The sequence below is a fragment of the Cnephaeus nilssonii genome (genome assembly GCF_951640355.1).
Source record: "Cnephaeus nilssonii genome assembly, chromosome: 7".
Taxonomy (NCBI): Eukaryota; Metazoa; Chordata; class Mammalia; order Chiroptera; family Vespertilionidae; genus Cnephaeus; species Cnephaeus nilssonii.
The window spans coordinates 39,301,259-39,312,893 of record NC_137078.1 but is presented as its reverse complement, the minus strand read 5'-3'; the positions used below and the strand labels follow the sequence as shown (position 1 = coordinate 39,312,893).

The 11,635-nt window shown below is 38.1% G+C and overlaps 1 protein-coding gene across 3 annotated transcripts in view; it reads left to right on the top strand.

Annotated features, from left to right (window-relative positions):
• LMO4 (LIM domain only 4) overlaps window positions 1–8,046 on the top strand; it is a 20,309-nt gene extending 12,263 nt beyond the window's left edge. For all 3 annotated transcript variants that reach the window (XM_079776265.1, XM_079776267.1, XM_079776266.1), the window contains exon 5: window positions 4,268–8,046. In XM_079776265.1, coding sequence (XP_079632391.1) covers window positions 4,268–4,276 — 9 coding nt within the window. In that variant the 3' untranslated portion in view covers window positions 4,277–8,046. The remainder of the gene's footprint in view (window positions 1–4,267) is intronic.
• Window positions 8,047–11,635: the final 3,589 nt, after the last annotated feature.

The window sequence follows — 11,635 nt, the reverse complement described above, 5'->3', positions numbered from 1 at the left end:
AAGAGTGATTTCGGTATTGGTAATAGCAATCCGGACACCGATGCTTTAGAAAAGCAGTTTTACAAAGCATTCTGTAATTCCAAAGGAGAGCATTTTTGTTGATTGGTAGTCCCGTAAAATTTGAATGAGCTATGACTTTTAAAACAAAGTTCTAGCTCTTTGCAGTCACTTTGGGCCACTGATAGCTCCATTAAAGATTATGTATCTCAATTCTTGATCTGCAACTGGAAAGTTTTTGGACCAGTGTTAGACATGAGGAAATTATACAAGTGCACAAGTCATGTGGTATTAGAAGGCACTTCAGAGGGAAAATTAGTGATCAACAGTTGTTCAGCACCCCCAGTACTGGATAGTTTTAGATCTATTTTAATCTCCTTAATAAGTCCTATAGCTATGCAAGTGAGTGCATTTTGATAACTGCTGTGCCTAATTTGTAACAATTACTGTCAACCTTCAGTTAAGAGACTGTTCATTCCACACTGGCCCAGAAAAGAGTGAAATGTATGACTCGTGTGCATAATTTTATTCACATCATATTTCATACTGATTATGTATTGATGACATTGATTCATTTACTCTTTACAGCGCCACTTGCATGGATATTAAATCTTATTGACCACAGATGAATTTTAATTTCAGATTGGTGATAGATTTTTCCATCAGCTCTGATAGTATGTTTGACTTTTTCATCATTAACCCAGGCAATCACACAGCACTGAGTTATTGCATTGAAACAAAAAGTGCACACTTCACTTGGTAATTCTTTATGGATTTACAATAGGAACTTCATTAATGTCTGTTGTAAGGATCACACAAAAAAAACAGCATTTATCTGCACATAGGAATTTAGCAAGCTTCAAAAGTTTCGGAAAAAAATATTAAGCTGCTTTGTCTTCTGTAATACATTTTGTTTCAGTGCTTCGTGTGGGGAAAATGACTAATGTTTGTAAACTTTTAACAATTTAAAATCACACTACCATATTTTTAATGCTCTTATTTATCGTTTTCCCTTACTCAAGTTTAATGGGATAATTTTAAATGTATTTTTCATTTCTTTATAACTACATGTTAATTACATCATAATACATGTACTTTATTTAATTTACTAACAAGGGGAAGCTACACAGAAGACCATTTTAAGAATAGAAGTCAAATATTTTATTGCAAATTAACCAGTCACCATTGATGAGTCATTTCAAGCTGCTGTACATATAAATACATACAGATTTTCATGGTTTGAATTGTAATGAAATGAATCTACAGGGTAGAGTTGCGAAGAATGAATGGGTCGCATAAATATGTAGAGATCCCCATTTCAATTTGGAGGCAGAGACATTTGTAGTTAGTTGTACTTGGTAGCTCAAAGAAAAACGAGCTAGGAATAAAATGTTTGATCACTTTCCCACCCCTTCCAATATAAAAACTTAGTTTCCCCCAAAATTCTCTTTTTAAATGTTTTTGCTGGTTTTATACCATTTCTTTCCTGACTTAGCAAAGTATAAAAAATGATTGTTACAGCTCAGCAACGTGCATGGTGAGAATTGAAGGATGTGGAGACAAGATGGGAAATGTAGCCAAACTGTGGAGCACTGAGGATGCAGGCAGTGGCTGTGTTAGCTAGGGACCAAGTGCAGAGGACATGTAAGAAATATGAGCAGGGTCTCAGTACCATCCTTCTCAGTATAAGGAGATATAAATTTAGAGTTCTTAGGGAGGAAACAGAGCAACACTGAAAAAAGAAGTCTGGTTTTACGTGTTAACAAAATTGCATGGATTGTGCCTTTCATCTAAGTGTTCTGTTTTGTGTTTTTTTTAATAACTTTTCCCGGGTGGTGGTCAGAGGTAGGGTGTTCATTTTGGAATACAAAATATACTAGGCAGTGAATAAGAACCTACCAGTGTATATTTTCTTAATGTTGGGAGCCAAAAGAGACAGGTGGCCTTCAAAAATTAATAGCTCTTAAAAGGCATAAGGAAATATAACTTAAGGATATGTTTTTGTCAGATGTTGGTGAGAAGCTATGTTTTTTTTGGGGGGCCGGGGGGGAGTGATGTTAATTAAGAACATTTCCCTGTTGGTATAAATGTCTCACCCTTGGTGCTCAGCTCACCATGAGCACAGTCAATTCACAAGGTAGTTTTTGTAAATAAAGAATTTGGGCAAGCTGAACGTGGTCCAGAGAGATATTAATGAGAGGGCAAGGGGGAAGAGGTAATGAAAACACTTCCTGGTGGAACAGAAACTGCTTTCTGGATCTGGAGAATGCTTTAACATTATTTTCCCAAAAGCCTCCAGTGTTACTTTTCTGGGGGAGCTGAGATGGGGAGAAATGACAAGTAGCTCCATTTTATTTTCTTCTCATTCTCCATATTTTTGGTAGGGAAAATTGGACATTAATTTTGGCTGGTTTCCTTCTATTTGTAGAACTAATTATCTTTTTTGTGCATGATGCATAATAAATATACACAAGCATCCTCTGCCTTAAAGGTAATGAGTTGATTTTTTGTACGTTTTCTTCTTTTAAAGGCAGCTAATTGTATGGAAAGTATAGACCCCATCATCTGGTCCCTTTAAACTTTTATTCCCCTGAAATTTGTTCCCATTGTCTGGGGTGTGCAGTTTAGTTCTTATTCTGCATCATTGGCTTTTGTATATTCTGAAAAAAACAATAACATTCAGCTTTTAAATCATACCATCTCTTGACTGAAGTCTCAGACCACTGGTGCTCAAGGACCCTACAACGTGAAAGCCGATATTCAAAGGAGGCTCCGCTCTCTTTAGGAGAATATTGCCTCCTATCTAGAGAGTTATGTACATATAATCAGAAGTTTGTTTTTAAAATAAATTTTTGCCTACTGTGGAATTTTACATTTTTTTTTAAAATAAATTTTTGCCTACTGTGGAATTTTTTCTTCCTCTCAAGCGTGATGGTTCCAGCTAGAATTCTCTGCTTGTCAGTAGCATAAGAGATCATCACACCGCGTTAGTTGGAGGGAAATGTAGCGCGTGTCCTAGTTTACATATCACTGCACAGTTCCCTTGTAGTCGCATAATTGGTGTAGTGTGTGTGTCCATCGTAGAGGGCATTTGATGCTCATTTATTAAATATGCTCGCTGGCCGCTGCTGCATCTTTGTTCTGGACAGACAAATTACCTTGCTCACACTGAGCTTCCACTCTGGGGAATTAAGCCTCCACCACTTTAATTAGCTTGGAAGTGGGGGGTTGCAGCTCCTAATAGACTTCAGGCTTTTAGTAAGTTAGGGAAAGGGTGGAACGAGAACTTCCTGGAAGCTCAAAATGTCATTTAAAAACCATAAAAATCTAATATTATTTCATTTTGGTAATTGCAAACGGATTATATTTGACGACTGGATTACCATTTCTAACTTAGACTTTAAAATTAGACTTGCATTGAACTACATTCTTTAACTGATCATAAATCATTAATACCTTACATGTGTTTGATTTACATATTCAGATTATTTTACGTAGTGTCAAGTGGCAACAGATAGGAAATACTGGATGTAAAGTATCTGTTTATATGTACCTATGTGTGTATGTGTACAGATAGACACATAAACACCTGCACACACATACTCATGCAGGTAACATACCTACATGTCAAGAAGGACATAGGTGAGTAGGTAACATGTGGGAATAATCAGAATAGTCATGGTAACTGCCAATATTTGCTTAGGTTTTATTAAGTGCCAGGCACTGTTGAAAATGCTCCATATATATATATATATATATATATATATATATATATATATATTATGTAAAACTTATGACAGCCATGTTATCCCCACTTTAAAGATGAGGAAACTGAGGCACAGACAGGTTGAGTAACTTGCCAAAGGTTATACAGTTGAGCATATTAACCCAAAACTTCCTGGGGAGGGACATGGCTCTGAGTGTGCCTTTGAATATGACTACTAGGCAAGATGTTATAATTCATTCCTTACAGAAAGAAACTTGCTTTTCGCAGAGTTAAGCAATTCATTGTAGAACTTTACACCAGAAACTTTTCCGAAAGTCCATTTATTGTCTCATTTTCTCTGCTAGTAAAACTGCAGAAAATGTTATGCTTTAGTTCTTCACTGTCGGAGTAAGTAGCGCAGAAAGCCTCCATCAAGTCACAGTTGGAAAGTAATCTAATAAAAGAAGATTAGTGAATGTAGAGGAGACAAAAGCAGCCATGTTTGAGTTTAATATCTCTCAAATTTAGCACTTTAGCTAAGATGCCCGTTTTTATTTCTTGCAGGTCTGCTAAAAGGTCAGAGTAATGCAGAATGCGTGCCTTCATCTCAGATTTTGTTCATCACAGGTGGATCCCATGTGTCTTCAGTAGACAAGTCACCTTTGTAGCTAGCACCAGTGCCAGCTCCATGCCATTGCACCTTCTTTAGTCTTGATTGCCCTTCCTGCATTTATTGGTGTATTAAAATGACTGAATATGAACATTAAGGACTCCATGAACCTGGGCTAATGGGAGACTGTAGAGAAAATGAAAAAAGATCCACCAGAGGACATTTGGGGGGGCGGGGGGAGGGAGCTGGGGAGGAGGGAAATGACTAATGAAGCTAATTAAAAGAAGCATTCAAATCTGCTTTCTACCCTCATTAACAATTAGCAGGGCACTGGCCAGAGTTTGTACCCTGTGTTTTACCTTAACAACATTCTATTTGCTCTTTGTATATTTAAGTGTTGTAAGGAAATGTGTTTCAATCAAAACTGAACATGGGATAAAGAGATGTGGCTTTTGTGATATTCTATCACAAACACTTTTATTGTATCTCTGTAAAATACAATGTATGTATGCATGTAAGTGTTTTCGTCCTAATGTTGCTACTCCCATGGCGAAGAAAAAGAACAAAAAATGGAAAAAAAATTGGAAAAAAAACACAAAAAAACAGGCTCATAGCAGCTACTGTGTAGAAATTTCCCCCTACTTCTAATTTGCTGAATGAAGAAAAAAAAAAATCTTTTATTTGTGATATTTTCAGAGACATTTGCTCTAGTATGGTGTATTTAAATAATAAAAACTTAAAAGAAAAAATATTCGATGGAGTTTGGGCTTAAACACTGCTTTTTCTCTTCTGTGCCTTGGGAAAAGGTAGGGTTTTTTTTTTTTTTTTTTTGATACCAAGTTCACTTTAAATTTCAGGAGTTGTGAGAGGTGGTGTGTATATTTATTTAGCTCTGGGCCAATAAGGTATTCTTCAAATTACTCATAACCATGCCCTTTTTGGCAGGGGTACAAAGCAATGTTTCTGACGGAGTCCTTCTTATAAGTTCAGAATATTCTGTTAACAGCACTTCATTACACTTCTCCAATATCACAGTGAATCTTTTGTGTTTATATATAAATATTTGTTTGATTCTTCAGCTATTTTCGCTCACTCTTTTTTTTCTCTCAGTAGGAAAGCCTTGGGTATTGATGAAAAACATGTTAACAAATGTGGCACAACTATCTTGTTCTCTTAGCAAGTTTATAGCGTTGGCGGAAACAGCATGCCAACCCATACCTGTACCTGTCCTGAGGGTCCCTTAGTTCTTAGGGGCCCCGTGGTCTTCACAGTTTCGTGCAGTGGGTGAAGCAGCCGTTTCCCGGTGTGCTTCTAGGCTCCTGTGGTCTGCTGTGTGCTTTGTTTATTTTGTTTTGCTCGTACACTCCTCTGTAGGCTCTGCCTTTCCCTATGTTTGGAGGAGGGTTTGGAATTCATTTAATAGAAGTCTCGAGATGTTCAGTTGCTAGTTCTAGGCGGTAGATTATCCCCCAGCCACGGCCTCTGCAGTGCCTGCAGAGGTGCCCCGAGGAGAGCGCGTGTGGGCCAGAGACTCCGTGGGTCCGTGGCCAGGGCTGGAAGGAGGAAAACCAAAGAGGCTGCTCTGTCAGGCTTGCAATATGTGAGCAAATCTCAACCACAGCTTCCGCCTGTCACAGGTTAATAAAGCCAGGTGTTTTAACGCTGCCTTTAATTTCCTTTCTAAAAATGGCGATTGTTTTATTTTCTCCTGTTCCAGAAGAGCTCCCGAGGCCCTCTCTGGAGAATAGGAATAGGTTCGCTCTAGAGAGAGACCGGGCTCTGGCACAGCTCGACGAGCAGTCAACTCGCTTCCCTGCACGATCTGTGCTTACTGCCTGCCTTCAGGTTCCAGGCCAGGAGGGAAAACCACTTGCTCACACTGCACTCTTCTTGGAGGAGAATTTAAAGGCAGAGAGTAAAAGTGAATAGTTTATTAGCGCTTAAGACAAAAATAAAATGAACAAAATCACATAAATAATATCTATTGGAGTTAGATCCTTGGGGAATTTCTAGGAACTAGTTCTGGCTCTTGCATTATTTTTCTTTTAAGATACGGTAAGGGAACTTGGACTCTTCAGGATAGAAGAGGGGAAATGTTAATAAGAATGCAAGCATCTGCTCTATTCTTTTTGGCATAAGCACTCATGTCCCATATAGGGTAGAAATTCAAAGGAGGTAGTTAATAACTTTAGTAAGTAATACAGTGTGGCATTTAGTGATGTGGAGGGCTAAGGTTATTAAAGACTTTAAATGAACTATTATACGGCTGGTTCCTCAAGCACTGCTGCGTATTTAATAACGAGCTTCTAAAAGCATTTCTTAAGTTGCAGACCTATAAGATTACAAATGTCACTCATGTTAGTATAATCCACATGCAAGTGATGAAGTCTTCTCTTTGATGTGCTAAATTGGAGAAGGACTAATGGAGCTATGAATATACAATAGGACATATTTAAGTAGTAGTCTTGCTTTAGGTAAAACACTTTCTTGAAACCAGAGGCATTTCAAACAATAAAACCCAGCTCTAATGGGGATGCTCTGGATAGAAAGCCACTAAAAACACTCAGGTTTATTCTGATGTGAGCAGTGATTATGTTCCTCCCCCAACCCCAACATTGCTTAGAGAGAAGAAAAAAAAAAACCCACCAGCTTGTTCACCTTTCATTATTGCATTTGTGATGTTAGTGAGATGTACTCTGTTCTTTTGAAAGGCCTTATTTAATATTACCCATGTCACAGAGCAAGATGGCCCCACCCGTCCCTACAAGCAAGTGCAATTAAAAATAAAAGCAAATGTAACTGAGCCCTGCTGTACTGATTAAAAAAATGTTTATGGTACGCATACATGTCCCAATTATGCAAACTGCCACTCTTGCTAATGAAACGGTTTTGTACGAAGATTCTCCTTTGAAAGGGTTGGGTGTTTTCTACCTGCCTTGTTACATTTACACACCCCAAAAGGCAGGAGGGCCTTGAGAGAAGCTTTTCCAACCCAAACCGTCTGCCACAAGAAACTATTTCCAGCTCTTCATGATTCATGAGGAAGCAGTTTAACACAGGCCGTAGTGTCTTAGAAAATACAGACTGAGAAAACTCCAAAGTTTCTCATTCATTAATGAGAAGACACCAAAAAGAAGCCTGTGAAATTGTCGTCCTTTTAATATTAACTTTAATTTCTTTTGCCCTCGTTAACACTGATATTTGAAACAACTAATCATCCAAAATGAAGCTTTTAAATGTCAATGTAGTAAGATTCTAATGTGCACCATGTTTATGTAACATATTTCTCAGAGCTAATAAATTCTATAACAGTGAATCTCAGAGCTATAGATCACGTAGCCTGAATAACTATTTAGGTCAAAAAGTGATTTTCCCAATGACTCCTTCACCGGGGAATCCCATCCCAGGTGCTTGCGCACCTATGACTCAGGTTTGAGAGGCCATTGGAAACAGACTATTTACAAGTTGATGTGACTTCTTGCATTGTTACTAACACTCACCTATTGTCAGTCCAGCCAAGTCACAGAAATGCTTATTGCAGTTAAAGAGCAATTTGTTTCCATGAAACTGCAATTAAAGTATTACTGAGCAGCCATTTTAGATTGGCAATGCTCTGAACGCATGTTAAACAGCCAGCACCTCCCACTTGCCGAGCCTGCGATCTGACTCGCAGCAAAGTGGAACACATTCGCCCACGTTGGGTACCTAGTTAAGAGGCATTTGCAGCCCTCTGTTCCCATCATGAACATGCTGAGAGCAATGGCAAGTCAGGGCTGATTTTTGGAAGGTGAACTTGCAACTTACCTCCAGTGACTACTATTTGCAGTTGCACGAGAAGTGAGAAGTACTTTATGCTGACGGATATGTGCGTGTCTCCTAGAGGGAACGTTTTCGAGTTCAGATTGATTCTGCGGAGAATGGACTGCAACTCGGAGGCTTTGAGCCAATCGTGCTGCAGGTCCTGACATGTTACAGCTGTGTAAACAGGGCCATTCTGTCTCCTAAATCACAACTAATAAAGCATAGGATGAAAATCAATTGATTCTGTTATAAGTTCCTTGGATGACACTGGAAAGTTGTTTAATGACTCTCTGTTGGAGTGGACAAGCCTGGGTTGAGCCACTGAAATACCCATTTTAATTGTCTCTCTCCCCTCAGAAACAGGGCAGGGCAGCCTTTCCTGCAGATTAGCCTCATGGCCACCAGATCAAAACCTTCTGGGCAAAGAAAGGGTCTGAACTGAATTCCTCCTGCACATCTGAAGTTCAGGATTTGTTCAGTGAGAAAGGTGAAGTGCAAAGGTTTTATTGAAAATGCAAAACATTGATGTAAGATCCTGAGAGAGGAAAAGATTGCAGAGGTGGTGTTTTAAAATGCAATTAGCACTGAATTCTAACCAGCTCAGAAACAATCATTAGCTCAGAGAACAGGAGGCATTTCACCTTCCTTCTGCCTAGAGAGTCCCCCTACCTGGATCAAAAGGTTTACATCCTTGACTTCCTCAGAAACAATCTTCATGAACAGTGCATCTCTTTGTAGGCTTTCTGCTGTGTTGTTTTAGCTGTAATTTTTTAAAAGAGGAAAATGTTAAAAGAGTTTCTTCCTAAATTAATATTTCAATTTCTGTGAATTGAGTATTTTTGGGAACTGTAAAGAGAAAACCTGAAGACAAACTGAATTTACAAGTGAAGATTAATTCTAAAAACTGGAAAGGAAATTGCTTGTTTTGGCTGCAGTTGTATATCTTTATTTAAATAAGGTTTGGCAGAGGTGGGTGTGTCTTAAATTCTGCATATCTCTTTAAGGCCTTTGATTCAATTTCTATTATCAGTCATAGGACTTAAACTTTCCATAAAAGCCTTACATCTTCGAATACAGTGTTTAGCATAATAACTTTATCTGGGAATTTTATAATGCTTTGTAAATGTATTTACATGTGAACATTTACAATTAAGTTCTTACACATGTTTTCTCACATTAATCCTCTTAATTACTATTATTGCCTCAGTTTTACAGATGAGGTCACTAAAGTTCAGGGAGCTGACTTAGTAAGCAGGGCCAGAACTAGAGTGAGGTTAATGGGTACTCTGTGGGTGCAAAATGCAAGGGGATACCAAAAATTCAGTAATCAAGATGTTTTAAGATGATATTTTTAAAAGTAACACAATCAATGCAAAAACATCCATGATGTACGAAATTTACAATTTAAGTCAAGGCAGGATCTGTTTTACTTTCCTTTTGGCCCAGGTTCCAACATGGCTGGGCACTGTTATTAGGGCCCGCTGTGCCAGAACTGCTATTTGAACCCTGGCGTTTGGGGCATTTCCGTAGACTTGCCTTATAAATTGTTAGACTGCAACAATGATATACTTTATTCCATGAGCTGTAACTTGTTTTTTTCTTCCCTTAAAAAACTAATTACTGCATTTTATCTTTATCCAACCTGGAATGCCAACTCCTTCAGACTGCCTGCCTATCTTAGCCTTGCTCTAGAAGAAATTCCTTTTGACAATTCTCAACTACTTCATCATGAGTAATTAAATATAACTGATAATGACTCTTCCCACAAGTTGTTGCTGAGGAAAAAGAGCAAGACTTTAGTAATCATATTAGTTCAGAAAGCAAAATGGATAAATATATCCCATGCAAAGTAGTAAATGGTGTGTTTAAAATATTTGAATGACTTGTGGATTTGAGTCTGTAGATAATTGTGAATTTGAGTCTATAAAAGTAACATACTTTTATAAGTATAAGCGAAGTAATATACACACACAACTTTAAAGAAAATGTTTACATGTTCTAGTGTGTGAAAAGCAGACATACCACAAAATAACGAATATTCATGTTTGCTGTTTTAAGATGGGAGAGCACAGAAATGTTCAAATGGAACAGATTATACCTTTAATTACATCCAAACATGATTCTGAGCTGATATTCAACATTTTGTTGGCTGTACTTCCCATTTTCCCATTAATTGCTGGAGTCCAAAAAGATACCAAATTTGTAAATAAATTGCTATCACACGCCATTGAATCCAAGCTGCCTTTATTACAAAGAGAAAAATAGTTAAGGAAACATTTCTACTCAATTGAATAAAACACTGTTTTAGTAATGTTGATGTAAAGGTTAAGCAAAAAATGACTTTTTCTTGGCTTATATTCTTGACCACAGTGGATTTGGTGCCAAAGTACTGGTTATCAAAGCCTTTAATGTCTGTGTGTTATTTCATGGAATATCTCAGCCCAATGACTCTTTGCAGTCTATCTTTTAATCTTTTATTCTGCTATGTGCAAAATGAGACTTAAGTTAGCCAATAATATATTTTTTCTGGTCTGAAGATTATATTACCCTTCTCACTGGATATCAATGGTTATACATATACAGTATTCTCTTAGGTTGTGAGGACCTGGAAAATATGCATAGATCAATCTATACCCTATGGGTTCAAAACTATAAGAGTATTGATTACAATGAAGGAGATCATGTGTATTTGTTATGTGTATAATGTGACCTCAGCTCATAAAATCAGTAAGTTCAATCCGGTACATCCCTGAGAGGTACGCAGGATTTGTACCAGGTAGTGAGGCTGCCAGACCCAGGAGCTCAACCTCTTGGTTATACTACTCTATATATGACCAAAACCACCATTCATTCCAGTTTTTCAGCAGATGCCATCCATAGCCAGAGCTGCATAACCAGTTCAAGCAGCTGCCTGAATAGTGTTTATCGGGATTTTTATTTTTATTTTTTGGTGAGGGTGTAGAGTGGGAATAGATGTGTATGGAATTTAGAATAAATAAAATACTTTCTCTTAAAATTCTAAGCTATGGAGCTATTTCTATCATGAGAACAAGGGAGTCGGGAGAATGGAAGAACAACTGCCTAAATAAATTGCTCTTCTAGGAAGGATTAAAGGGCTGGAGTCTCTTGTTGAGATTGTATGGGCTCCCCAAACACCCTGGCCACACACCCCATCTACATGGTTTTGTTTGTCTTATTTCACTCCTGTCAACAAGACCCTTTGCCCTACCGACACAGGATGCTGTTGCGGTGTGTGGTAAAACTCAAGCTATGCCTTTGTGGACTGCAAGGCTGTGACATCAGGAGGCTTACGACATTAGCCGTGTTGGCAGTTTTTAAAAGTTGATATGATACAGCCTTTGGTGACACTTCACAGGTGTGTCAGGGAGAACTGAGGTGAAAGGAAAATTGCAACAGAGAAAAAGCAGACTCCAGTGTTCTTGATGAAGCTTGGGGTACCCCGGTGGAAACATTGCCTCTGGCTTGTTAAAGCTACGGCACTGGAAATCTAACCCTTCTGT